Source organism: Excalfactoria chinensis, chromosome 22 (assembly GCF_039878825.1).
Source record: "Excalfactoria chinensis isolate bCotChi1 chromosome 22, bCotChi1.hap2, whole genome shotgun sequence".
NCBI lineage: Eukaryota > Metazoa > Chordata > Aves > Galliformes > Phasianidae > Excalfactoria > Excalfactoria chinensis.
Genome location: NC_092846.1, coordinates 1706695 through 1734506, shown reverse-complemented (window position 1 = coordinate 1734506; position 27812 = coordinate 1706695). Strand labels below are relative to the sequence as shown.

The window sequence follows — 27812 nt, the reverse complement described above, 5'->3', positions numbered from 1 at the left end:
CCCCCCCGGTCGGCTATTTCCGGTCACGTGCCCGACGCGCCGTGCGTCGCGTCACGTGCGGCGTCACGTGCCGCCGTCCCGGGCCGCTGAGGTCGGCGGCGCCGTCACGTGATCCGTGCCTACGCGCGGCGGGGCCGAGCGCAGATGGCGGACGCTGAGGCCGAGGCGGCTCCGCGGGCCGAGATGGCGCGACTGGTGGCGGCGCTGCGGGGCCGGCTGTGGCAGCTGCAGACCGAGCTGTGCGAGCAGGAGGTCTCGGAGGCGTCGTCCCGGGCCTACTGCCGCGGCTTCTGCCAGGTACGGGCCCTCACGGCGCGGTGGAGCCGTTGCGGTTCGGTAACGGGAGCGCGGCGGGCGTTGGCGGAGCACGAGCGGGGGGAGCGACGTTCATCCGCACGGCGTGGAGCTGCGGCCGGGAGGGCGCCGGCGGTGCGGGGCTGTCGGTGCGGGGCTGTGGGTGCGGTGACGCGGGGCGCTGCGCCTCTGGGCCGCGCCAGGCCTCGGGGTGGTGATGGGGGGGACGGTGTGAGCTCAGCGCCGTGTGGGTGTTACGGGCAGTGAGCGGAGCTTTAATGCCGGTACGACGGTAAGGAGCCATTTGTGAATGGAAGCCGTTCACTTCTTACCCTTGGCTAACGGTGGGCATTGCTTCTTTGTGCCATAGTAACCCCTGCGGTTAGTGAGTTGTTGCTGCGGGAGCTGTGCGGTAACATCATGCTGTTGGATTTAAAACCCAACCTGTTAGCTGCTGCTCACACCCGGCCTTCCTTTCTGAATGGAAGGGCAGCACCAGCTGCTGACTGTGCCCAACAGCCTCATGTGGGTCTGGAATGTGTCATCCTCACAGGGTTGGCTTACAGCTGTAGGCTGTGTGCTCAGCCATGCTGTGTTTTGTTCTACTGCTGTAGGCTGAGTGCTCAGCCATGCTGTGTTTTGTTTTACTGCTGTAGGCTGAGTGCTCAGCCATGCTGTGTTTTGGGGGGGGGGTCGTAGGGTCGGTAAGAAAAGGCCTGTAAGATCATCCGGTCCAACCATCCACCTACCGCAGTGTTGTTGCCCATGGAGCTCAGTGCCACCTCCCCACGGTTATGGAACCCCTCTGGAGATGGTGACTCCATCACTCGCTGTGCAGCCTCTGCCGTTGCATCGCTGCTGATTCTGAGATCTTCCTAATGCCCAACGTGACCTTCCTTTGGTGCAGCTTGAGGCCATCACATCCCATCTGTTACCCAGGAGCAGAGGCCAACCCTCACCTCCCCACAACAAGGTAGTTGTAGAGAGCAATCTGGTTTCCCTTGAGCTCCTCCAGACGGACCCATCTCATTCCCTCAGCCGTTCCCCAGTGCTGTGCTTCAGACCCCTCACAGCTCTGTTCCCTTCTCTGCACACACTCCAGCTCCTCCATGTCTTTAACACAATGAGGGCCCAGCAATGAGCACAGCACTGAGGTGCAGCCCAAGCAGTGCCAGCACAGAGGGATGGTCTCCTGCTGGCTGCGCTGCTGTTGGCACAGCCATGATGCCATGGGGCTCCTTGGGCACCCTGCTGGCTCATGTTCAGCTGAGTGTCACCAGCACCCCCAGGTCCTTCTATGCACAGCTGTTGGCTGCTGTGCCTCAAGCCTGTAGCACTGCATGGGGCTGTTGTGCCCAAAGTGCAGCACTCGGTCTCATTGAAGCTCATCCCATCAGCCTTAGCCCAGCAACCAGCCCGCCCAGGTCCCTCCATAGCACTTTCCTGCCCTCTTGCAGATTGATGCTTCCCCCAACTTCAAGCTGTCTGCAAACTTAGTGAGGGTGCTCAGAATTTACCACAGCTGGAAAGGTTTGATAGGTTCTGCTATTCGTGCTTTGCAAGCTTCAGGGTGCAGTTCACATGTACTGCAGTTTATCTCCCAAGTTGTGTGCACTGAGATCTGTGACATGGAAAGCTCTGTAACATGTGTTACTTCTGCCTTGTTCAAGGCTTTGCAACAATTACCTCCAGTGCTGTTCATTGCAGCAGATATTGTCAAGGTGACCAACACATGTATTCATTTGCTCATCCGGAATAAACGTAAAGAGTGCTGTCATCAGTTTTGGATAGTTCTGACTGTCATAATTGTTCTCTTAGAGATCCAGGGGAGGACATGCAGTTGTTGGGCTGTCACCCAGTCACTCCAGTGGGGTGTGGGTTTGTGATGTTGTTGTGCTGTCAAACTGCTGTGGGAGGGTATTGATTTTCCATCATGGCTTCCCCTTCTAACTGGGGATGTCTGTGGATGTGGCATGGAGCTCCAGTGGTAAAACTGAATGGCTGCTTCTGAATTAAACCTAGTAGAAAGTTGAACTGAGGTATTTAACAGCTTGCAGGCCACCACTGATGTCATGAGCTCATCGAACTGCTGCAGGTCTTGCCTAGAGAGAAACTCGTTTCAGTTGTGTTTAAGTAGGGTCTGGAGGTGTAGCTGTGGTGAGGGCCATTAAAATACTTGAGGGTTTGTCATCCTGTGGGTACATCTGGCACTGTGGGAGCAACTGATGCTGTCAGGGCACAACAGATGGTGAACCAAATAGCATCCAGACAGCTCTGTGCAAAGGGAAGCAGTGTTGGCGACACAGAAACTTGTGCTGCTTTCCTGCAGTTCTTTCTGGGGGCAATGTCTGGTGATGTTGTCTTCTTGGGCAGGAGAGGAAGAGGAGTGTTCAGGATGACACAACTAAGTGTCTCGGCACCTAAATAGTGGGTTGGCTCTGCAGCTGTTGTGATGCACTGCACCTTATGAGGAACAAGTCTGTTGGGGTAAGTCTGTATGTACACAGACACCGAGTGGTAGGATCAGGTTGTGTGCATGAGGTTGCTCTGTTGTAAATATGGACCAGTATTGGTGAGCTCAAAGAATCTCATCTGCTGATCCTCAGCACCGGTTGGGTTGGTGAAAATGTTGGAGGACTTTCAGCTGTGATCAGGTCTGTTAAAGAGGAGATATCTTTCTTTATGTTAAACTCCAAGCTGTTGTAAGAACAGCTTTGTGAGAAGTGCACCTATGCCCTGCAGTGCTGCAATACCTGCTTGGGAATCAGTGCAGAACCGAGGGCTTGGGTCAGTCTGTGGGTTGTGCTGTAGGTGGATGTTTGTGGCCTCTGTTGTCTGCAGGGCACTCTGGTTACATCTATAACTGTAGTCAAAGGAAAGAGGATGTAATGATGGCTGCAGTGTATATCTGTTCCAGGGGAAGTTCCTGTCATTGGCTACTTAAGGAATTGCTGACTTCAGATGACCTCAGTTGTAAGACAGGGCTAACAGGAAGGCTCTGCTGTTTTCTAGTAAACTCTTGGGAAACATTGTAGAATGTTTTACAGGCCTTGTATTGCTGTAGAATCATAGTGTCACTGAATCGTTTGAGTTGGAGAGGACGTTTAAAAGCCATTCAGTCCAACTCCCAGCAGTGAGTAGGGACCCCCACAGCTCCATGTGATGCTCAGAGCCCCTCCAGCCTGGAAATGATGTACCTGCCTGTCATGGCCAAGTACTAAATTGGGTAAGCTGCCGTTAATGGATGTACTTTTAGACAAGTGCAGCCATCAGGATATTCTATTTCTGCAGTCACTATAACGATAGGCTCCTAGCAGGGTTTCTACATAGATAATTCCATGATAGTCATCAATCACTCGAGTATCTCAAGGAATTAAGGCTTGACAGCCTTTGTAATTCTTCTGATGCCTTATTTCATTTATTAAATCCCTCACCAGTTTCTTAGAGAGGCACTTACACTAATAAACAATCATTAGTAACTCATTGCTTTTCTTAATGAGTTTTGTCTGGTTTTTAAGGATGGCTTCTGTAAACTTTATGGCTTCTGTAAACTTCCAGCCTCTTTAAAGCATCGTGGTTTGGGTTAGTTTATACTTGAATTCAATACAGGGGTTATGCTACTGAGTTCTGGGAGAATAGCCTGCAAAGCAGTCTTATTTTTAATGCTTCCATAGATTTCATTGTTGAAGATCACATGTGGTTGTGCTGGTTGAGTGGATGCCTACGTTATATTTTGACCCTAGGACTGTTGAGGAATAGTTAATTACTGACACAGCACTGAGCAGTGCACAGAGCAGCATGGAGCTGGCTGTTTATTTCTTGCTCTGTTGAACTCTTTAGGACTTTCTGGCCACTGTAATGACTACATTTATTTTAGCATGCTCGCCATCGTTCCTGTTCAGCAATGTCCTGTCACAATCTAATGTAACCACGCATTGTCAGAGGCACAACCTGAAGTGATGGGACTTGACCAAACACCTCTACGACAACTGAACTTTTCCCATACAGTCTTGGCCCCGAGGATTGCCCAAAGCCCAGCAAGTCCAGCATCATTGCCTTTTTTTTTCTTCTTTGCATCTGACCTTCGTGTTGGTGCCTGGTTTGGGCTGGAGGAGGTTGTAGCTGATAAGAACACCAGTTGCATGGCTGTAGGGTGCCTGTTATTGGAGAGGAGGTGCTACCTGGAAGCAGGACTGTGCTGTCCTCAGCTCAGCCCACCCCGCCTGCTCTGTGTTATGTAGTGGTCAGTAGGAAAACAATGCAGCACTGATTGAAGGTTTAAGAAGCTGAGGAAATGAAACTTCATTGTTTTCTTAAAGCAGGCTGGATTTTAGGTGACTTCTTCAGTACTGTGCGACTGTGTTTGGAAGATGGGTCCATACTTGTGTGATCTGGACTCCATAGTTCTCTACTGATGGCCTCGTGTTTGTTGTTTTGGTATATGTGTGTCTTTAATATAGTACAGCTTGGTAGATGCTCTTAATCTCAGTGTTGGGATGTTCTACTGAGGGATGTGGTTTAGTGGGCAGTACTGGTGGTAGGTGGATGGTTGGATCGGATGATCTTGGAGGTCTCTTCCAACCTTGTTGCTTCTGTGATACCAATGTTACATTTGTGGATCTGCCCTTTGTGTCAGTTGTACAGAAGAAGCCCTCCTTTAGAATAAGAATTCACTCTCAGAACTCACCCACCATCCCTACCTGGCATTGCATGCCGTTGTTAAAGTGCACTATGAGAACTAATAACAAAAACCCCATTTTCTTTCAGACCCTTCTTCACTACGCCGGCAGTCGGGGCGCATCAGAACATATTTTACCTTTCTTGGAAGTCTATCGGATCTCCATCCAAAGCTTTGCAAACGCACGGCCTTACTTGACCACGGAATGTGAGGATGTTCTCTTGGTGCTGGGCAGGCTGGTGCTGTAAGTGTTAAGTTGGTACACTAATGTTTTAAGGTTAATTAAATCAAAAGCATAAACAGTACTTGACAAATGAGGTGTTGAAATACAGCGTTAAGACTTAAACTGACAGCTGTGTTTAGGATGTATTGTCTTGTTCCTCCATACCTGGGTAGGTGTTGAAGGTATTCAGAAGACTCAGTTCCTTCATAAAGCTTCTAAAAGTTATTTTTTTTAGTAGAAAAAGCTTAGTCCTCATTGAACACAATCTTTAATGCCAGACTTTCATGTGTAGATGAAGAAACCTGCATCAGTCTCTGTGCAGTTGCTGACTTTGTGTGTCCTCCTGCTTGTAGCGCAAGGAAGTTACAAGGAGATCCCTTTCTGAAAGCAGAATGATTCTTGCAAAGCAATTCTCCTTTTTAGTCCTGTCTTTACTGGTGGAAGCAAAGTTGGAAGTTCTTTAACTTCCTCACAGACACTTTCAAGTGCAGAGAAGCTGTTTGTGGTTGTGAGAATCAGTGTAAGGGCTCCCAGAACCATCAGTTAATGGCCTTAAGCTGAGAAGGAGAGCAGCACACTGGTTGTTCCTTGTTGATGAAGTTCCCTTCAGGGCAGAAGGACGAAGTTTCTGAACCTTGGCTCTAAAGTTGATTGTCAAATATGAGTAGTTTAGTCTTTCAGTAAGCGGACTTTTCTGTTATCAGTAGCTGGCTTGCTCTGTGATCTGAGGGCTGGTGTTCTTTTTGAGAAGGCTTTTACAGCACTTGTTTTGTAATGTATGAGCTTGCAATATCAGTCAGCATTTCAGAACCAGGTATGTCCATATGATGCTTCTTTTTTCTTTAATATTTGGAGTTAAGAGCAAATGTGAACTAGGTTTATTTTTTTTTCTCCTTCTGTCTAGGTGAGAAAAATACATAAAATCAGATTCCTTCTCTCCTGAATTACTTTGTGATCCTCTTGTTTAATTTAAGATGCTGACATGGAAACTGAAGGCTTCCGCTGCTAAATCCTTTAGCTCATGGCTGTCCAATCCAACCTAGGCTGCATTGAGTGAAGAGGGATTGTTTTGGGCCTCGCATATAATATCTCAATGTTGCAAAAAATAACTTATTTTCTAATATATGTTTTATTAAAACAAGAGCAACAGCAACACCTCAGCACTAGTGGGATATGTGACCTTGTAGCTGTGTAACCAAGCATCAGTGCCTGGTTTGATAGCAGTGGCTGCAGCTCTCAGTGAGCTCTCAGGGTGCTGACGGAGATTTCTCATGTAATTTTGCTCTTCCTGTGCTGCATCCATGAAAGCAGTTGCTGACAAATGGATGTACTGCCAAAAGGTGATGGCATGAATAAGGTGTGACTGTGAAGTGAGGGGTATCTTCCCATGCTAAGAGACATGATCAGGTTTTAGAGTTGATTTGCAACTCTACATGTTCCTCTTGAAGATTGGCAGGTCGTATATTAATGTCAACTGAAAATGGAGTCTCAAATATACCAAAAATTGTTGTATTTCTCAGCAATTTTGAACACTGTTTTCAGATTGCTTTATCAGAATGGAAAGCAGGGCTGCGTGTTTTCCTCTGTTCCAGCCAATGCATCAAAATGCATGAAATCATTTGCCATCACTTGAGCTTGCCATAATTCACATTAGTTTAAAGCTTAACACCGAGATGATTTTTGACCTCAAAGACACATTTCACTCATTTAAAGGAGAGATTAAATCCATCCACCATTTTTAAACCTCAAGTTCTGGCACGGAATTTCCTTCAGTTTCCATAAATGCTTTGATTTCATCCCCCGGATTGTAAGATCTTTTGAATGTTTTACCCCAACCCAGCCACCTTCCTTCAGAAAAACAAAGAATGGCCCATAAGCAGCATCAGTACTTGTAAGGAGCTCCACGAACTGGCAATGATTCAGTCCCTTGGAGTGATGCCATTCACAGCTTTGATGATGGTTTGCATGGCTTTATCCATTTTTATGCTTCTGCAGATACTTTTTCTTGGTGATATTTCACCAGACAGGAGTTGCTGTGGCAATGGCATCCTCTAAGTCCCACTGTTTTACCAACCACCATTGGGGCACCATCAGTAGCTCTACCAGATCTGCTGTCAAGGGTTAAAGAAAATGGCTTTAATGTCATTTTTACTGCTTTTGGGGTAAAAAAACAACACATCCTTTTGGGGTTTGTTTGTTGTTTTGTTTGTTTTCTTAGTCACTATTCTGCTGCTTCCTGCTCATTTAGCTTTAACAGTTTACCTCCTGTCTTTGTATGTGGGCTCAGTGGTTCAGCTTCTTTCATCTGTCGGGGTGTGGTTTGTACACTTGGCTGACTGTGTGGCTGGTGTGGTAGAATCACCGTGTTCTTGTTATGGTTACAGCTGAGAGGAATCTGAAGAATGGAAGAGACAACGTGTGAGGTCGTGGGTAGTTCTGTGTCACAGGTTGTTGGATGTGCTGTTTTCCTCACTCTGAGCTCTCCCATCATATCTCTATATAAGTTTAAATAGGAAGGAGAGTGGAGCTGAGGCAGGGAATTAGAGGTGAAAGTTAAGTTCTGTGAGTGAGGAGGAATATAACCTGGTTAGGGATATGGAAGCGTGCTGTTCTGATGGGGCTTCTGGGAGCTGTCATAGACACAACAGTGTTTTCATACTCCTTCCCATCATCTCCTTACAATTGATGCTGGTGCAGCGTGAGGATGTTCTGGTCCATTGCCTAACATTAGAAAATAGAAGGAAAGCTTGGAATGGTTGCGGTGCTGCTCATGTGGTGTGAATGTGAGGGAAAAGGAATGGTCTTTGCTGTGGCACTTGGATGAAGTAGGATTGAGGATGCTTTATTTCCACAGCTGCAAAGCACAGGATCATAGGGGTTGGGAGGAGTATCTGCCCAACTCAGTCCTTGCTGTTAAGGCAGTCACTTGAAGGGGAGTTCAGCATTTCCACACCTTCCGCAAGGTGTTTTATGTGCTTTTTCAACCACTGAAAGAGAGGAGATCTGAATGTCTAAGTAGTAATAACTATGGTTAGAGCAGTGAGTCCATGTATTGCTTCCAGGAGGAGAGCTCTTGCTTTTCATAGCACCTCTGTGAGCAGCAGGTGTGGTAGTTTGCTGTCTTTGCATGTCTAACACAGCATTATTCTGCCTAATAAACTGCTGTAATTTAATTCACTAACTCGGGTCTACCACTCTGTCCTTAAGGGTTAATTCAGCTCAGAACAAATGCAGAGTAACTTCTGGCTGCAGGTGGACTATACGTGCTGCTCTCCTAATGCAATTCTCTAATGCAATTAAATTGCTGTCTATAAAAGTGGTGATATAATAATTGTATGCAAATATGAAGTGTTGGCTTTATTTGGCCCGGAGTTGCTCTGCTGAATAAAGAAAGTGAAATTGGGGAGTACGTTATGGGTCTTTTAATTACCATTTGGGAGAGGAGGTATTAAGCAATAATTAACACGAATTAGAACTATTGAATGATGTAGGTCTAACTTAGAGCAATTATTCTGTTTGTTGTATGGGAGACCTGGGCTGATTTTCTTTCTCAGTATTGATGTGAACTGCGGGAGCTTCTTTGCTGTACGACAGCACTGTGGTGTCTCTAGGCACTGCATTGTAGTTGATGTACATAGTTTGGCCTGGTGACATTGTTCAGTGCAGCACTTGGAGTTTATGTTGTCCATGTGCTCAACGTGAGGTTAGATAACCCCAATTGTGAGCAGTGTAGGCAGCAGCCTTACTGCTTTGTCTCCAAAGAAACTGGCCAGTGTTAATCAGTCCTTTCCCCTGAAAGAAAAACGAATGTTCTAAATGTGTACAGTCATTTCCTTGTTGTTTTTTTTCTCCTTAAAAACAGGCATTAGCCTGACAGCTCACATGAAGGATCAGCAATTAGGGCTGACTTCCTCCTCCATTTCAGAAGAGTAGGAATTCTGTAGTATGAAGTCCCAAGCTGCACTGAACAGACTTCCTTTCTGACCACAGCAATCTTATCCCAGGCAGGTTGTGCACAGTGAGAAGGAATATTCCTCTGTATTGACAACTAATGCCTGATTCTGGGCCTGGTGTTGGCCTTTAATTGATTTATACAGCAAAATGTATTTCAGTGTCACTCCTCTGTTAATTAATGTCTGTCACAAATGTTATCTATCATAAGAACAGGATTTGTTTGGGTAACTTGCTCACTTGCCTCTTACTTTTCCAGGAGTTGTTTTGAGCTGCTCCTTTCAATTCCTGAAAGTGAATTGCCACATGAGGTGTGGTTAGAATTCCATCAGTCCATACAGGTAAGTGTTCTGGATTTCTTTTTTTTCCCAATTTTGCATATTTTATTAATATATATTTTTCTTTTTAAAAAAAAATCCTTATTCAGTCTTAACTCACGTTTGGTTACATATTTTAATAAGAAACACACACAGCACTCTATATACTTTGATCCAATTTAGCATGTGATGTCAGAGGTGAGTAGAGCTGTCCTAGAGAAGAGCTGCTGTTAGGGAGACACCCTGTTTGCACTGGTTGTTTGGATCACTGAATGTCATCATCTGAGGGCAACAGTCTGCTCAGTAGTGCAACTTCAGCCTTGCTCGAATTGATGGTTGTGTGATATTTTTGTGCTGCAGTTACATCTTGCTGCAGGGGAGGCAGCAGACGATGTGTGTTTATTGAGTCTAAGGCAGCGGCTTCTGGCTCAGATGGAACACAGTAGCAGGGAGGGACTTGGGATCAATATCACTAAGAGGCAGCAAACCTCAGCTACTGCAGTATGATGCTCAAAAATGTACCTGTATCTTTGGCACTTGTGAATTGGACAGTGCTTTCTGGGTGTAACCCATACCTGTCTGTAGATGAGTTTGTGTATTCAGGAGCTGTCTTTTGTGCTTGTGTGTCTTGTGGAACTGCAGAGCTCAAAACTCTGTAATGCAGGTTCTTTCTCTGATAAATAGTTCCCAGAAGGGATGTTTGAGTCACGCTGCTCTATGTAATGCATGCTGAGAACTAGTGCCTTCCTAAAGCCATCTCTTGCAGTATTGCTGCATTAAGCGTGTGTGATTTAAGAGGTTCTTCTTTGTCTTGTGTATGTGACACAATTTGTCAACAGTCAGAGCTGTGAACATCTTGAATTACATAAAAATCACAGCATGTCCTGAGGTAGAAGAGGCCCACAAGGATTACTGAGTTCAATGAAGGACTACCCAAAATCCAAACCATGTTTCTGAGAGCATGATCCGAATGCTTCTTGTGTCCTTGGGCTGTTATGTGCCAGGTGCATCACTTTGTGTTTCCCTGCGTGGAACTTGCTGAAGTCTTTGTCAGCTCCTTCCTACAGCTCCTCCTGAATGACAGCTCTGCTCTTCAGCGTGCCCGCTGACCTCCAGGTTTTGTGTGAGATACAGACCAGCAGAGATTATACTCTTCCACACTATTCAACCCATTAATAAAGATGTTGGAAATGTCAGCCCAGCATTGACCCTTGAAAAATGCCAGTAAGAGAAGCTGCTCTGCAGCCTCTGTGTAGTTGGTCACAAAGCTTCTGAACCTGGCAGCTGAGCTCATTTTGCCACCCACATTATTTTCCCCTTTTCCATGTTGTAACAAGTTAGTTGTGGAGATGCTGTGGGAGACTGAAAGCCTTTGTCTCTGTTAGCAACACTGCTCTCATGTCACCCACAGCCTTTTGTCACAGGGCATATTCAGGTTGATCAAGTATTACTTGCTAAAGTAAGTCCTTTCTATTTCTAGTCCCACTGTTGTTACATCCTACAGATGTAATGCTTTCTGTTACAACCCAAGTTGCAGAGCAGAGGGTTTTTGCTCATGTAAAATTACGCAGCTGGTGTGTTATGTGAGGAAGGTGATTGAAATTAGTACGTGCATCTTTCTGTTGTCCTTTTTCATTATTTCATGCAGTTCTTGCTGGGAGTGATTTTCTCACAGATTTGCACACGTTCTCTGTTAACTGACCCCAAATTGGCTGGATGCTCAGCCTCCTTGAAGAGCCTCGTGCTCTGAGCCTGTCAGTCACTAGGAAACAAAGCTGTCCAGGTGGTGAATGGGTCAGTATCAACTTAAAAGTGGGCACAGGCTTTGGTGGTGCAGTAGTACTTGTTTATCCATTATAGATAAGGCAGAGGGATGGAACTTGATCCTTGAGGTCCTTTCCAGCCCAAGTCATTCCATGTTGAGTATGCTGTGATACACTCAGAGCAGGTGTATATAATTAGAGGGGGAAGAGGTGAAGGATACCTGTTAGCTGTGTGTTTTTAATGTGGTGTCTCTTAAGTGGCCCGTGGAGTAGAATGGTTTCATTAGGAGTCCTTTAAGAAGCTTCTGAGACTGACAGAACAAAGATTTTGAACGATTTCTTTCCATTCTTTCAGGATTCACACGATGCTTTGCTGGAATTTGGGAACAACAACCTCCAAGTGCTGGTGGATATCACAAGGGAAGGAGTATGGAAAAACCCAGTTCTTATGAAAATCCTATCTCAGCAACCTGTAGAAACAGAGGAAGGTAAGCAGGAGGTGCTGGCAATGAGGTGGAGTTGTTAACAAGTAACCCAGTGCACTTTTGGTGGGGAAACAATGATTTGACCTCAGACATGAGTTACAGTTCCAATGGCTTTGTGCAGGATGTGTGTGTTGTGTATTCATGTGTTGCTCAGTTCTGTTTATGGTTGAAACTTTCTCCCTGGCACACTGAATAATGTGTCCTCACTGCCAGATCTGCACTGAAGCTATGCTACAAATGCCATTAATAGGAAATGCTTTCAAAAGGAATTCTTTTTTTCCGCTAAAAGAAGAGTTTTTGCTCCCTAAGTTGTTTGGCTGCAGAACGCTGAGTCTAATGTGTGCCATGCAGGAGTGTGTCAGCAATTCCATCACTTCTCTGATTCATCAGACAGAGTTTGTTCCTGGATTTGTGTGCATGATTATATGCAGTATAAGAACACACTTCCTTCTTATCACCATAGCACTCTGTAAGAGAGCTGGCCACGTTGCACAACGTCTTAATGAACTCTTGAGTGAAGGGAGGCAACTTCAGGGAGGTGTCAGCTGTGAATGGATGCATTCTCAAAGGCTTTTTTCTTTCCCTAGCTAATAAATTGATTACACGAGAAGGGCCTTCCTTTCTGCAGATGCGAATAAAACATTTGATGAAGTCCAACTGCATCCCGCAAGCCACTTTCTTGTCAAAGCTGTGTGCGGATTCTCCAGATATTGCAAATGTTGCATCTTTTCGCCAAGCCTACATCACGTGTGTGTGTTCTATGCTGCCTAACGAGGACTCCATTAAGGAGGTTAGTAAATCAGTCTCTCTTTATTTGGTGCTTATCTGTGCAGTACTGAGAACTGAAGCTGAAGGAGTGTAGCAACTGAGTTCCGATATATCCAATGAGTTATTGGAGGTGACAGTATTAACTGTCATCAAAGGAGGTAAGTCAGTGAGTTCTGTTTTAACTGTCACTGTGAAAGCTTGGTTTGAGAAGAAAGGGCTGAAGGAAGTCTCAAGTCTTCCTTGCCTTGCAAGCTGTCTCACCTCTATAAAATACCAGGTAGAAGTGTTCTGGTTTAGTGTCATGTTTGGGAATGTGACTGTTTGGAATTCATGCTTATGGGCAGAGGGTCCGCGGGATTGGCTTTTTCAGCAGGTCTGTTGACCTTTTTGGACCTGGGTTTTAATTGTCAAAAGGAAATAAATACAGAATGCCTGTAAAATGCAGAGCTGAGTGTTGTAGATAGCATTGCCTTTATGTTACATGTGTGCATTTTGCTAACAGCCCGAATGGAAGAGGGTCCTAAAGAAAAGTAACGCTGAGGAGGAATCAGAGCTCACTCCTACCAACTCTTGAGACTGTTCTGTAGCTGAGACGTGTGATGTGAACTCTGTGTATTAAAAGGAGACAGCGTTTTGTTTGTGTGCTTGGGACAGCTTCCTTTGACTGGGTAAACATGTATTTATCTTGTAAGTGTGCTCTTAATTTATTTTCTTTAGATTGCAAAGGTGGATTGCAAAGAAGTTCTGGACATCATTTGTAATCTGGAGTCTGAGGGGCAGGAAAACACTGCGTTTATTCTTTGTACAACATACCTTACTCATCAGCTTCAAACAGCAAACGTGTATTGCTCTTGGTAAGTCATACATATTACTGCTGCTTTTCGTTCTACTTTGCTTAGTGACTTTTGTGTGAGAGAATTAAGCTAATAAAGTACAAAAAGTACATAGTGGAAGTGGATGTATTTTTAACTTGAGAAATATATCAGGCTAAAATACTTGTTTAGATAATTTACGGCAAAATAAATAAAAACCACCATTACTGACAATATTGCTTATTAAACCACATCCCTCAGTGTCACCTCCTTGTGGTCCTGGAACATCCCTGGGCAGCTGTGCCACCGCTCTGCTGCCCTCCCAGTAAAGAAGTACTTCATATCTGTATGGAGCTTTGTGTTGCAGTTTATTTTCCTGGTTGCCTCCTGTTTTGTTGCAGCACACAACAGAAAAGAGACCAACCCCATCCATTTCCATCCATTTGACTCCTGAACTTCAGATATTTGTAAATCTCAGAGATTTAGAGTCTTAAAGCACCGAGGAAGAGTTGTATCATTGGAATGCAGATGTCAGCAGCTATGCTTCATGCCCTGCGGGAGAGCTGTATTGTGACTCATTGTGCCCAGATTGAGTTTCTGTCTAAAAAGTTAAGACTCTGCGATTGTGGTTATGGCTTTTATTTCTTTCTTGGCTATAAAGGGAGTTCAAACACTTTGTTCAACTCTAGATGTCTGTATTAAACAAAATAAATCCTCTTGTCTTTACCCGTTGAATAACGGTAGACAAACTGTTTTCATCCAATGCACGTATGGAAGTAAGGCACAGTAAACTGTTCTTGTCAGCATTTCTAGGAGATAAAGACCTGATGGAAGAGTGCAGTGTTTTTTGTCAACACTTAAATTATCGCGCCATCAACACTAAAGTGTGTAGACTCCATGCAGGTTGTGTATATCAGCAACGTGCTTATGTTCTGTTTTTAATTCTTTGCAGGGAGCTGACGCTTTTCTGGAGCAAATTGCAGAGAAGAATAGATCCTTCTTTAGATTCCTTCTTGGAGAGATGTCGTCAGTTTGGCATCATTGCCAAGACTCTGCAGCATTTATTTTTCTTGATAAGAGTCATACAGTCTGAAGTAAGTATCCTTTATTCCTGAGGCACTGGATGTGAATGGAATTGTTTCATTGGAGCAGTGAGAGGGGAGGGCCAAGCTGGATTTTTCACCACAGGTGTTTGGGCATTGAAACAGGCTCCCAGGGCAGTGGGCACAGCCTCAAGCTGTTGGAGCTCAAGGAGTGTTGGGTCACTGCTCTCAGATGCATGATCTGGTTTTTGTGTGGCTGTGTATAGAGCTGGGGGTTGGACTCAGTGATCCTTTGGGACCTTTCCAACTTGAGATATTCTGTGCTCTGACATCTAAACTGGTGAGTGTGACTCTTCCACAGAATGCACTAAATGTGAGATGGATCCCCTCGCTGAGCAGGTTCCTTATATAAGGTAGCTTAAAATATTGTAGGTGATGCTGGTGAACTCAGGCTTGCAACACTCAGAAGACTGAATACATTCTGAGTCTATTGGATGCTATTGTCACGTAGTTCTTTCAGAGGACAGCTCTGGAATGCATGTACCTATCAAAAGAAAGTAACGTTTGTGGCTGTTTGTTTTTAACAGGCAGAAGAAGCAGGACTTGCTGTGTCTGTTCTTCTGTGTGTGAGAGCCCTTCAGATCAGATCGAATGGAAGCGATGAAATGAAGACGTCGGTGTGTAAAACAATAGCATGCCTTTTACCAGAAGACCTTGAAGTTCGAAGAGCTTGTCAGCTTACTGAATTCTTGTTGGAGCCAACTTTGAGTGGATTTAATATGTTGGAGGAGCTCTACATGCAACCGGATCAAAAGTTTGATGAAGAAAATGCGCTGGTTCCAAACTCGCTCCGTTGTGAGCTGCTGTTAGCTTTAAAAGCATATTGGCCATTTGATCCTGAATTCTGGGACTGGAAGACTTTAAAGCGACATTGCCTTAAACTTTTAGGGAAAGCAGGTTCTGATTCTGAGGATGATGCAAGCTGTAATATGTCAATCAACGAAACGGACATGTTAGAAACGTTCTTCAGTGATTACGATGAGGCAAAAGACCACAAATATTATGATGGAAAAGACCCGATAAACTACCATAAAGAAAAAGCAAGAGTGAAAAAACCAATTGGTTCTTCAGAACGGTACCAGAGATGGCTTCAGTACAAATTTTTCTGTGTGCTTTGCAAAAGGGAGTGTATAGAGGCTAGAATACTGCATCATTCTAAGATGCATATGGAAGATGGCATTTACACGTGTCCGGTCTGTACAAAAAAGTTCAAGAGAAAGGAATTTTTCGTACCGCACGTAATGGAACACGTTAAGATGCCACCGAGTAGAACACACAGACCTAAAAAGAAAATCATACTAAAAAAAGAGAGATCACCACAAAAGACAACAGCTCCCGGCAGCCCCACTCCAACACCTCAGGAGAAGTCCCATCAACCAGAGCTCTCCGAAGACTTTGGCAATGATACACAGGAATACGTCACGTTCAGCCAACTGGAGAATTGCCAGCTACAAGACAGAGACATCTACCCGTGTCCTGGAACAGATTGTTCTAGAGTATTTAAACAGTTCAAATATTTAAGCGTGCATCTGAAAGCCGAGCATCAAAACAACGACGAGAACGCGAAGCACTACTTGGATATGAAAAACAGGAGGGAAAAGTGCGCTTTCTGTCGCCGACACTTCATGACATCCTTTCATCTGCGGGAACACGAGCGCGTGCACTGTGGACCTCAACCATATATGTGTGTGTCAATGGACTGCTATGCCAGATTTGGGTCAGTTAATGAGCTTCTTAATCACAAACAAACGCATGATGATCTTCGTTATAAATGCGAGCTAAACGGCTGTAACATTGTTTTCAGTGACTTGGGGCAACTTTACCACCATGAGGCGCAGCACTTCAGGGATGCTTCGTATACCTGCAACTTCTTTGGTTGCAAAAAGTTTTATTATTCAAAAACTGAGTTTCAGAATCACCTTGCAGTGCACAATATCGCGGTGTCCAACGGGGAAGTGAAGCAAAAGGTGAAACTTGAAGAGTCTCAATTGCTCGAGCAATCTGAAAATTCCCATCAGAACGAAACCTTAGATCCCACAGGATCAGAGGAGATCCCCCAGATTAAAGAAGAAGCTCTCTCTGATAGTGAGGATCTAGACAGCGAAAGTAACTGCAGTCTTCACTGTGGAAACCACAGCGGGACTGCTTCAGTGAATGAAGGCCAGGTCCCTCCTTTACTGATTGAAACACTGGCTCACGGTCAGACAGTTCCGAGCTTTCTCATGTCCCAGGAAGGAGTCTTCCATTCAGCAGACGTGAAGCAGCAATGTTCCGATGCAGCAGTTTGCTTTGATGAAAAGAAGTTTTCCTGTGGCTTCGAAGGCTGCTGTTCTGCACACAAGAACTCCAGAAGTATGCACAAACACCTCCGCAGGGCTCATCCGTATAACTTCAAAGGTAAAAAAGGTATGGAAGTGAAAACTAAAGACATTCTTGATCTGTTGAATGATGCCCCGGAAAGTCAATCCCCTACAGATGGTAGTACAGAGTTAGGTCATAAGTCAGACAGAAATACTGACTCTCCAGAAAGTTCTTACTGTAATATAAATGCTAAAGGAAACAACAGCTTCAAGGAAGAAACATATCCTTCTTCTCCAGAAACATCTTTTTATGACAGTTCTAAAGAATCAAATATTGAAGATAACATGTTGGAACTCATGTTAGGCTTAAAACATCTCAGTTTAAAAAACTCTAACATTCAGAGTTCCTCCAGAAGTAAGCATGTTTTGGGCTCATTGCAGTCCTGTTCATCTAGAGACTCAAGGTGCCCAGAGTCAGGAGTTGATGCAACTACCTCAAAGCTTCAGTTCCAAGAGCAGCAAGATAACTTGCCCAGCCAGTACCTTACTCAGCTGGCAGCTAAACCGTTCTTCTGCGAATGCCAGGGATGCACGTGTGAATTTGTGACGAGAGAAGCTCTCTTAATGCATTATGTTAGAAAGCATAACTATTCCAAGGAAATGGTTCTACAACTAAATATGTTCCAGCATCGGTACTCGCCTTTTAAGTGTCATATTTGCCAAAGATCGTTTACGAGAAAAACACACCTTAGGATTCACTATAGAAACAAGCATCAGATTGGCTGTGAGCAGGTGACTCACAAGGTGTGTTCTGGTGAAAAAATGGATCATGTTGGCTTGTGTTCGGACAGCGCTGTTCCAACACCTGGCTGTCCAACCAAGGTTGAATTTGTTGACCGATCGGAACAGCGGTGCCATCCTAAAAAGGAGGAATGTAGTTCTGAAACAGATCTGGAGTCCGGTGAGGAAACAGATGGTAACATAAGGAAATCATCTAAAATAGCAACTCTGGACGGCCATAGGGAAGAACTGGAAGCAAGAGAAGGGAGAGGAAGTAAAAGAACAGTTGCTAAAGGAAACTTATGTTACATACTGCATAAGTACCACAAACCATTTCATTGCATACATAAAAGCTGCAACTCTGCGTTTACCAACCAGAAAGGTTTGATTCGCCATTACAGGACTGTTCACCAGTATAATAAGGAACAGCTTTGCTTAGAAAAAGACAAAGCAAGAACAAAAAGGGAACTTGTCAAATGTAAAAAAATATTTGCATGCAAACATAAAGACTGTGGTAAGCGTTTTTTCTGTTCTAAAGACCTCGCTAAGCATTGTAGTGACTTCCACAATGAACAATTGGATGACCAAAAGCTGCTTGCTGGGACTGAATCTGCAAGGTTTGCTTGCAATCAAGCCCAGTGCCCTGCTGTGTTTTGTACCTTCAGTAAGCTGAAACAGCACCTCATAGAAGAACACGCCAGTGGAGAGAAAATAAACAAGGATTTTGAAATCCACTGCGACCTCAACGGCTGTAATCGGATTTTCACAAACTACAGCCACTATTCTCAGCACGTTTATTTCCGACATAGTGAATATTACAACGATCTCTTTGGGAATCAGAAAGAGGATCAAGACAAAAATAAAGGTGGGGGAGGTTGTGTGAAAGGCGGTTTTGGCCTAAACAAGCAGAATGGGAAGGGGGTGAAAGAGAAACCGAAAAGACCTAGCAGAAGTAAAGATAAGCATTTGCTTAGTTTCAAAACTAAAGAGGAAGCCTTGCAAATGTGTCAGGAGAATTCTAACCAGACCCAGTACCCGTGCATGGTGGTGGGGTGTCTGTCTGTCGTAAAGTTGGAAAGCAGTATATTGAGGCACTATAAACGCACACACCAGATGACCAACATGTACATAGAGCAGAGGATTCAGAAACTTGTTCTTTGCGTTAAATGTGGCACAATGACTGAAAAGCAGTCCTGCTCTGAGCCGGCTTCAGACCTGGATAAAAAAGACGTGGAAGTGAAAGAGGAGAAATCGGCCGATCCTGAATGTCCACAAGAAACGGAGAAGCCTCTTGTTTCAAACGCTGACTGCCAGCATCAGGATGTGAGCAGCGAGGAGCAAAATCGATGTCCGTCGAGTAGCAAGAGCTTCGATACGAGTGCCTTCATGCATTCGGGCACTTTAAACTGTAACCAGGGTTCCAAAAGCAGCTGTTTGGAAGAGCATAACGTCAGGGAGTCGGGCACGGGGAACACTGAAGAGCTTTCTGAAAACAGTGAAAAAGAAAATAGCTCTTATTTATCCGGTTTACAATTAGAACTGCCAAGGGAGAAAGAAGCAGAAGGATGCGATCATAGCGCGGTGAATCAGAACGCCAAAAGAAATGTGCTTTTTGCTGCAAAAGACAAATTTCAGAAGCCTCCCGTTCCCAGACCGTTTGATTTAAAGACTTATAAACCAATGGGGTTTGAGTCTTCATTTCTAAAATTCATTCAGGAAAGTGAGGGAAAAGATGACGATGACGACGATGATTTTGATGAGGTGGTGGAATGGGAGTCCCCCGAGCAGCTGCCCGTAGACACAGCACTGCAGAAAGAGGGGGAGGAGCAGAAGGACTCCCCACCAAATAGCTGCACAAGTGACGACAAAAGCGTCGTCGTACCCCAAAGTGATCCCGGGCAGCTCACAGAAATGCAGCCCTTGTTGGCAGAGCCCTCACCTGCCCCTTCTTTAGAAAACCTGAGGGCAATCCTGGACAAGGCGCTGACGGGCTGCGGAGACCTTGCCTTAAAGCAGCTCCATTACTTAAGGCCTGTAGTCGTTCTTGAAAGATCCAAATTTTCCACTGCCCTCATAGATTTATTTCCGACAAAAAAGGCAGACGAGCTCTGCGTGGGAAGTATGTGAGCAGTTCTGCTCGGAGCAGCTTGCCTGCACTGCTGCTAATGGGGAGAATTCACGTCAGAGCAGTAGCTGTCACAGTACACACTGTTTAGGTTAGTTTAGACTGTTTAATTACATGAATGTATAATATCTGTCAAAAGCATTGGCCAAGTTAATTTAGCTCCCTCCTCTCCCCCCCCCCCCCCCTTCCTTCCTTTTATTTTCTCTCCAATGGACTGCTGATTTTGGTGCTATTTAACACATCCGAGTACTGGAGGCTTCCTCCTGCAGCGTACATGTGCATGACTGTGTATGGAACAGTGCTGGGGTACCAGGGTTTGGGGCGATGGAGTTGACTTGAATGTGCACCCGAGGGTGCTTTGTGTAACATATTGTACACTACAGCATCTTATATTTTTTGAGTTATGAGTTTCAATAAATTACAATTTTTCACCCATTTATTTACTGTACAGTAAATCTTTAGTGTGGTCTTGTTTCTTCGACCTGGGGTCAGGGGTGTCTGAAGTAAATAAAGCATCCTCCAAAATGGTTGTTGGTAAACAATGTCCAAACAGATGCTAGAATTGTCCAGCAGGAAGAAGGGATTCTGCTTGGTGTGGATGGAGCTCTTCTGTGTGAGAGAGAAATGCATCACAAGAGTTTGCCTGGGGCTGTGGGACAAACTTCCTTATGTCAAACTTCCAAATCATTTATCATTTAAAAAATCATGATTGAGTTTGCATTTCTTATGTGGTTTATATGGGCATCGCAAATCCTAGAGATGGAATTCTGTCTCTGTGTGAGCTGATGGTGCACCAGGATCCCCTCGTTATGTCACTGATGGTGTTGAGCATCAGTCCCAGGCAGACCCCTGTTGGTACCATCACTGCCTCCACCTGAACGTAGGGCTGGATGTTAATGATTATAGAGAGCAGCTCTGTTGTACTTCGGACTGACTCAATACATAATTGTTTCCTGGTAGGGCTGGATGAAGTGAGGGGGGAAGGAGCCTTCTGTGGGCTCATAGGACTGAATGGACACGACTGGCTTCAGTACTGAAAGCTGCATTTATCCAATAGGGTGGGAATTCCCTTCAAGCTCTGCTGAAGTCACAGGAAGGAGCTGCGTGGGAGTTTCTGCTCCTTTGCATTTTAGGTTGCTAAGAAACTCCTCGCTCCTGCAGTCATGCTGCAGTGAAAGCAGCATCAGATGTCCATCAAATGCTACGTTAGTGGCTTCGGGCACCACGGAGAGCCCGGCTCAGTCCCTTCCCCATCGGGTCCGGTCTCGCTCGGCTTTCCTCCCATCCCTTCCTCCGCCCTCGCCGCAGAGCCGGGCTCACCCCGCGCCGCTCCTCCGCTCCGGCAGGGGGCGCTGCAGGGCAGGCGGCGGAAGGAGGAAGCTGAGCGCGGCGCGGGGCCATGGCGCTGCCCGGCGAGCTGTGGGCAGAGCTGCCCGCAGAGAAGCGCATCTTCTCCTCCGTGCTGCTCTTCTCATGGGCCGTGTACCTGTGGGAGGCCTTCCTGGCGCACCGGCAGGTCGGTGGGGCGGCGGCGGGGCTGGGCCTGAGCTGGGGCCGGCCTCGGGCGGGGGGCGGCGGGTGGGAGCGTGGAGGGCCCGGCGGGCGGAGCTCGTTTCCCTCCGCGCGGCATGGCCGGGGGTCGGGGCGGGCCGCGGGGCTGAAGGAGCCGCTCGGTGCCGGTGTGAGCCGGTGTGGGCCCGTCCGTGCCCTGCTCGCTCCTCTCGGTTCCGACCGGCCCGTGGGCTGAAGGCGCTGTGCCACGCCGAGGCCTCCACGCCGCGGTCCGACGTCCCGCCTTCCTCCGCCGTGTCGGTTCTTATTGCTGACGCGATGTCCTGCGCTGCGGGATGTCACCGGAGGGACCCGGACGGGACGAGCAGTGCGAACAGCGGAGCCTCAGGTTCAGTCCATGTACAAGGTCTGCATCTGGGGCACGGCAACGCTCAGTACGAGCTGGGGGTGTAAGGATGGAACACAGCCCTGCCCAAAGGGAGGCACTGGTGGATGGCAGCGGGATGTGAGCTGTGCCCTCACAGCTGGGCTGTGCAGATGGAGAAGGGAAGGCTGCAGGGAGACCTATAGCGGCTGTAAGAAAGGGGACAGACTCTTTAGTAGGGTGAAATGGTTTCAAACAGAAAGAGGGGAGATCTAGATTGGATATAAAGAAGTTCTTTACAATGAGGCACCGGGATGGGCTGCTCATTGGGGTGGTGATGCTCATCCCTGCAGACACCCAAGGTGAGGCTGGAGGGGCTGTGAGCACTGATGGAGCTGTGGGTGCTCACTGCTGGGCGTTGGACCAGATGGCCTTTAAGGGTCTCTTCCAACCGGTGACTTCTCTCAGTCTTATTTCTCCCCTTCAAAGTAATGGAAGTGGGTTTGAAGTTTCTTTCTCTCTTCTTCAGAGGCGGGTGTACAGAACAACAACACACGTGCCGTGGGAATTGGGACAGATCATGGATTCAGAAACGTTTGAGAAATCTCGGCTGTATCAGTTGGACAAAAGTACTTTCAGCTTCTGGTCAGGGCTGTACTCAGAGCTGGAGGGCACTGTAAGTACCGGAGCTGCTCCAGCATCAGGTGGTGATTTTCAATGTGGAGCAATGGTGAAATCCTTTGGAGCGATCCCGTGCTGTTGGCGCTGTGGCATCTCTCATCCAACTGAGATCTGAGTGGTTCAGGCTCTATTTGTGCCTATGTTGCCTTGTGAAAAGATTGGTCAGATAGCGTGTGATTTCTCCGTGCAGTGCTGAATAATTCTGCTCAGCTACAGCCTGAACCATTATGCGTCGGGGCACAGCTGAGCCAATTCTGCTTTCCAAATAATGAAGGAGTATTGGAGTGATTTTCAATTATTACAAATAAAGCCCCTTCCTGTGTTTGAAGGGCTGCAGCTGCTTTGATTTGTAGGTTCAAATGAAGCAGGAGGTAGAAAGACAAACCTGTGAGAACAGGAGGAATACCAATAGGTCCCTCTGGAGCTTAAGAGTCACAGCGGGCAATGAGTGCTCGCATATATGGAAAAGATAGAGCTAAGGTCAGGGGAAGAGGAGGGGGAAGAAAACCTCATACCTCATAGCAGGACGAGGTGACAGCCTGCTTCACATCTGTGGTTTGTGTTTTTGCTTTCCAGATGATTCTTATCTGCGGAGGAATTCCTTTTCTCTGGAATCTGTCTGGTCAGATTTCAGGCCGTGCTGGGTTTGGACCGGAATATGAGGTAAGCAGTCTTAAAATGCTACAGAAAGCCTTAAACATGGAGTCAGCCACATCTCAGCGCTGTTTCGGCTAGCAGAGCTGGCAGATGGGGCTTTAGGGCTTCTTTATTTTAAGTATTGTAGATGTGATCCGTCTGTGCGTGCTGTAAGCTAAGGGCAGAAAGGACCGTTCAGCTGGATCAGCTGCTTGACACAGTTTTCAAGCATCAAGCAGCAGCTCCTTTGCTGTGGTGTAAGGGTGGCTGCTCCAGCAGTCGGTAATCTGACACTCAGAAATGCTGTTCCTGTGAATGCATCTAGCTTTAGCTTCTGACCAGCTTCGGTTACACCACTGACATGGGATCCGTTTTGACAGCAGGAATAACAGCAGTAGAGCTCAGTAAACATCAGATCTTTTGTTTTCAGATTGTTCAGTCGTTGGTGTTCCTGCTGCTCGCAACGCTGTTCAGTGCCCTGACTGGTCTCCCATGGAGTTTATATAACACTTTTGTCATAGAAGAGAAACATGGCTTCAATCAGCAGGTACTACATGTATAGCGGGCAGTGCGAATACTGCTATTCCCACTGGGTTGTTTCATGATTTGTCTTATTTTGTTTCTGCTTGTTCAGTGTAAGGATCAGCTCATTGACTGCTGAGACCCATTGGTGTTTATGCTGTAAATGTCACTGCTGTCTTTCCTTTGCAGACACTGGGGTTTTTCGTTAAGGATGCCATCAAGAAGTTTATCGTGACACAGTGCATTCTGTTGCCAGTGACATCCCTTCTGCTTTATATTATTAAAATAGGGGGAGATTACTTCTTCATCTATGCCTGGCTCTTCACGTTAGTTGTGTCCTTGGTGAGTATGAGGATACGTTTGGGTTCCTTCCAAATGTGTGGCTTGATGTGCTGACCTGTACATAACGCGTGACTGAAAAGAGCTTAGGGGAAGAATCTTCATCTCGTGGGAGTTTTAGTGTCTGCAGTGTTTAATAAATAGTTTGTCGTGTTGTCACTGCACCTGCTCAGGAGTAATAGCTCGTATTAACTGCCCATGCCAATTTGATGTCTTAGATTTTATTTTGCATCAGTCTGCATCTGGTACCAGTGGGAAGAGATATGGTACCTCACAGCAAGGTTTTGTGATAAAGACCATCAGTTCCTTAGCCTGTAGTTCAGACTAAACACGATTTTGGCTTTTTTTCAGGTGCTCGTTACAATCTATGCAGACTACATTGCTCCTTTGTTTGATAAATTCATTCCGCTTCCTGAGGGAGAGCTCAAGCAACAAATTGAAGTCATGGCAAAGAGCATTGACTTCCCATTGACAAAAGTGTATGTTGTTGAAGGTGAGGGTTTTGAATACAAAGACTTCATAACTTGAAATCTGTGGATTTTTAGTTTTCCTGGCAAAACAGAGCGAACAGTTCCTTTGACCTGGAGAACTTAGTGGGATCAACTCAAGCAGTGTCTTCTGTGGAAAGAGATGGTTTTATTGGCCTACATTCTGTCAGTAGTAGAAAGAGCCTGTAGGTCCACCATTCAGGTAATTTAGATGAGAATAACTAAGAATTTGCCTATTTCAAACAATATCAAGGGACTGCCTGACCTCTGTCGTTCATCTCTTCATCTTCTCTTTCCTTATCTGCCCCAAAGCTTCAGAATTGTGAACGGTTTTCAGTCAGTAGAAGAGACAAAATGTACTTAAAATACGCTTCAGCCCATGAAATCATTTGCTTGAGCATGTCTGTGCTGTATCAGGACTTTGGCAATTCCTTTGAAAGCATCTGTTCTGTCTTAAGATTTCACGTATAAGCTTTTATGAGCAGGATGATCTGAATTATGGTCTCTGATCTGTTTTTCCCTGTCAGGTTCTAAGCGTTCCTCTCATAGCAATGCTTACTTCTATGGATTCTTCAAGAATAAGCGGATTGTGCTGTTTGACACCCTCCTGGAGGATTATTCTGCATTGAATAAAGAGCCAGTAGAAGGAGAAGAGGGTGAGAATGAAGAAACGAAGTCTAAAACAAAAGTGAGTTATGCTTCCCTACCCTCCCTTTGCTTTTCATTCTGTTGTTTAGCTCTACTTACTGGTGAGATTATCCCTTGTGTTCTAAGGGTCCTAAGTGGGAAACCTCACATTCCATCATCAAAGTATCCCTGAATCACTGTGAAGTGGATGCCAATAACACCAATGAGACCTCAGAAGTCCACAGGGCCTTTAGCAAACCATTGTTTTCCTGCACTTAACAAATAGGTCTTCCCTATGACTGGTGAAATGAGGGACCTGTTTGAGTTTTTAGCTTTTGTTTCTACTCTTGGGACTGCTGCAGCAAAGCTTCCCTTTGAAGGGAGTGCTTTTGCTTATCAGTGCATCATTGAAGTGCCTCTTACTGCAGGCAAAAGTGCTTTGGGGAGAGTTTGGAAGGCAAGTTTTCCAGCGTTGTTCCAGGTGTGCACAGATAGAAATAAGACATTGCTGCCTCATGGTAGAAAGACTGTTGAACTCCTAACTTCATTTTTTCTGTATATCATCTTGAAAAGGTCTTGCTAAGAGCTTGTATGTGTTGGTAGAATGGAAGAGCATGGCAGTGCTGGTCTTGGGAAACTTCAGTGCCTTAAGAAAACAATAAGTGAAAAATGGGTTCAGTTGTGCTCAGTTTGGCTTTCTTCTTCCCTCAGAATAAAAAGCAAGGATGTAAAAATGAAGAAGTTCTGGCTGTCCTTGGTCATGAATTGGGTCACTGGAAGCTAGGTCATACTGTCAAAAACATCATTATCAGCCAGGTAAGTTGTGGCAAACTGGTGGTGGTTGTTTCAAGTTGTTTGCAGACGTGTACGTTCACATGATATACTTGTGCTCCAGGACAGAATGTTGGTTTGTTGGTTTTCTTCTTTTTTTTCCCTTTTATCTTCATGTTTGTATCTTTACTGAGCATGCAGTACCCTGCCATCCTTCCCTTGCCCTATTTGGTTGATGGGTAGCATGAACCGGAGAATTGGTCTTGCTTCTTGCAGAAGAATGGAGGAACAGTTGCCAGTTATGAAATCTGACTCTATTTTATTCTTCAGATGAATTCCTTCCTCTGCTTCTTCTTGTTTGCTGTTCTGATTGGCCGAAAAGAACTCTTTGCTGCATTTGGCTTCTACGAGACTCAGCCAACCCTGATAGGATTGATGATTATTTTCCAGTTTATCTTTTCACCTTACAATGAGGTATGGTTTTGAACTTGCCTTTCAGATGTGGGTGCTGAAGTGCTGTCCTATTTAAATAACAATTTTATGTTGACTGTATTATTACTGTGGAGAGGAGCTGGAGGTTTCTAGGTGCTCTATCTGCTATTTCGTAGTGCTGCTGCTCCATGTAAGGCTCCCAGTTGTGTGTGTGGCCTGGATAAATCTTAGTGAGCTCAATCTACAGCCACAGTGATGTGTGGGGTGGGGGAAGGAAGGTACAGCAGTGGCTATTTACCGACAGCAGTAAATAGTGCAGATGGTTGGATTTTTAGGTAATTTTTATGTATTTCTCTCCACAGATTCTCTCCTTTTGTTTGACTGTATTAAGCCGACGGTTTGAGTTTCAAGCGGATGCATTTGCCAAGGAACTTGGAAAGGCTAAAGACCTGTATTCTGCTTTGATCAAACTAAACAAAGATAACTTAGGATTCCCCGTTTCTGACTGGATCTTTTCAATGTGGCACTATTCCCATCCACCCCTTTTAGAAAGACTTCAAGCCTTGAAAGATGCAAAGCAAGAGTGACAGGAGCCTGTGGGGCAGAGACAACGCTTCCATCCAGAGGTAAAGTTAGGAGCATCCTCTTAAAGACGGGTGTGATGTTAACAGCACGACAAATCTGAGAATCCTGAAGCAGTATTAAATTATGACTTTGGTTTTTTTTTTAACCAAAAACAAAGTGATGGAACTTACATTAGAATAACGTCTTGGGGGCCAAGGCCTCTTATGCTCTGGCTTTTATCTCCATATAGATTTGTATCACATATAGATTTGGCACCTGTTTCTTAAGTTTTACATTGGTTTTGATCCTTTTCCCCTTCTCGGTGCTCTGTGAACTTTCTCTGTCTCTACCTTCATTCACTGAAGAGGTTTTGAATGCCGTGGGTTTCTTACATCATAACTGTACTACCTGGTCACCGTGTTTAAAAAGAGTTTAATGCAAGTACGAGCTTTTCTGCTGGAGTTAAATCCATGTCTGTCATAAGGAAAAATGCTGCTCCTCTGAAATGTGGGAATACGGATGAGCCAGAGCCGAAGAAATAAATCCTGGCCTCCTTGAAAATGAGGATTATTCTGTATTCAGTATTGGTATTGGTTGGGCTGTCCTCCATTCTGCTTCTGGGGGTGCAGAAGAATGTTATGGAGAAGTGAAGTTCTTTGGTCTTCCCCCTCTTGCTTGTAAGCATAATGGTTAACAGCATTTCCACACCTCGGTTCCTCCGTTTCTGTCAACCTTTGCCTAATTTAATGGTGTAGATGGAAGTGGTCCGATGCTCGGGCAGCACATCCACATTGAACTTAAATTCTGAGGTCTGCAGGGGTTTTTTCATTCATTTGGACTTTACTGAAACTGTGGGAACACAGAAAATATTGCCTGTGGTCACTCTAATGCAAGTAATCCAAGATACGGTTTGTTTGTATAGGTTGGGGAAGGGCTAAAGGGGTAGTTGGAGAAGTGGCTTCTGCGTCTGTCATGGCAGATGAGATGTGAAATTGAGTTTACTCTTGTTGAATAAAGATGGAAGTCAAGCGTGGGTCTGTCCGTGCCGTTGGAGCGGAATAAATGCAAACACTTCATATCAAAATCTGATCTGCTGTATGTTGGAACTTGAAAAGATCCTTTTGAGTGCCTGAATGTTCTCCAAGGCTTTACTATTAGCTTAGATCTGCTTTTCTGATCGCAGGGAGAAACGCATTCTGAGATGGTGGGCATGATGATGCCTCAGGAACATGAGATGATGATGATGTATGCTTTGTGGAAGCTAAAGAACTACAGAT

The 27812-nt window shown here is 45.4% G+C and overlaps 2 protein-coding genes across 2 annotated transcripts; both read left to right on the top strand.

Annotated features, from left to right (window-relative positions):
- Positions 1-50: 50 nt before the first annotated feature.
- RLF (RLF zinc finger) lies at positions 51-20045 on the top strand. Its single transcript, XM_072355675.1, has 8 exons — positions 51-297; positions 5062-5216; positions 9406-9487; positions 11582-11714; positions 12299-12501; positions 13197-13333; positions 14244-14385; positions 14922-20045. Exons 1-8 carry the CDS (start codon positions 145-147, stop codon positions 19599-19601), a joined length of 5685 nt encoding a protein of 1894 aa, XP_072211776.1. The 5' UTR covers positions 51-144; the 3' UTR covers positions 19602-20045.
- A 907-nt stretch (positions 20046-20952) lies between these two features.
- ZMPSTE24 (zinc metallopeptidase STE24) lies at positions 20953-27568 on the top strand. Its single transcript, XM_072355673.1, has 10 exons — positions 20953-21115; positions 22005-22151; positions 22733-22819; positions 23223-23339; positions 23504-23656; positions 24005-24146; positions 24669-24829; positions 25480-25584; positions 25870-26013; positions 26334-27568. The coding sequence occupies exons 1-10, from the start codon at positions 20999-21001 to the stop codon at positions 26556-26558; spliced, it is 1398 nt and encodes a 465-aa protein (XP_072211774.1). The 5' UTR covers positions 20953-20998; the 3' UTR covers positions 26559-27568.
- The last annotated feature ends 244 nt before the right edge of the window (positions 27569-27812 follow it).

Coding starts and splice junctions, on each gene's coding strand:
- RLF (XM_072355675.1), top strand. CDS start 145: ATGGCGGACGCTGAGGCCGAGGCGGCTCCGCGGGCCGAGATGGCGCGA. Junction 11,715..12,298: donor ACCTGTAGAAACAGAGGAAG/GTAAGCAGGAGG, acceptor TTCTTTCCCTAG/CTAATAAATTGATTACACGA. Junction 13,334..14,243: donor GCAAACGTGTATTGCTCTTG/GTAAGTCATACA, acceptor AATTCTTTGCAG/GGAGCTGACGCTTTTCTGGA.
- ZMPSTE24 (XM_072355673.1), top strand. CDS start 20,999: ATGGCGCTGCCCGGCGAGCTGTGGGCAGAGCTGCCCGCAGAGAAGCGC. Junction 21,116..22,004: donor CCTTCCTGGCGCACCGGCAG/GTCGGTGGGGCG, acceptor TCTCTTCTTCAG/AGGCGGGTGTACAGAACAAC. Junction 26,014..26,333: donor TCTTTTCACCTTACAATGAG/GTATGGTTTTGA, acceptor TTCTCTCCACAG/ATTCTCTCCTTTTGTTTGAC.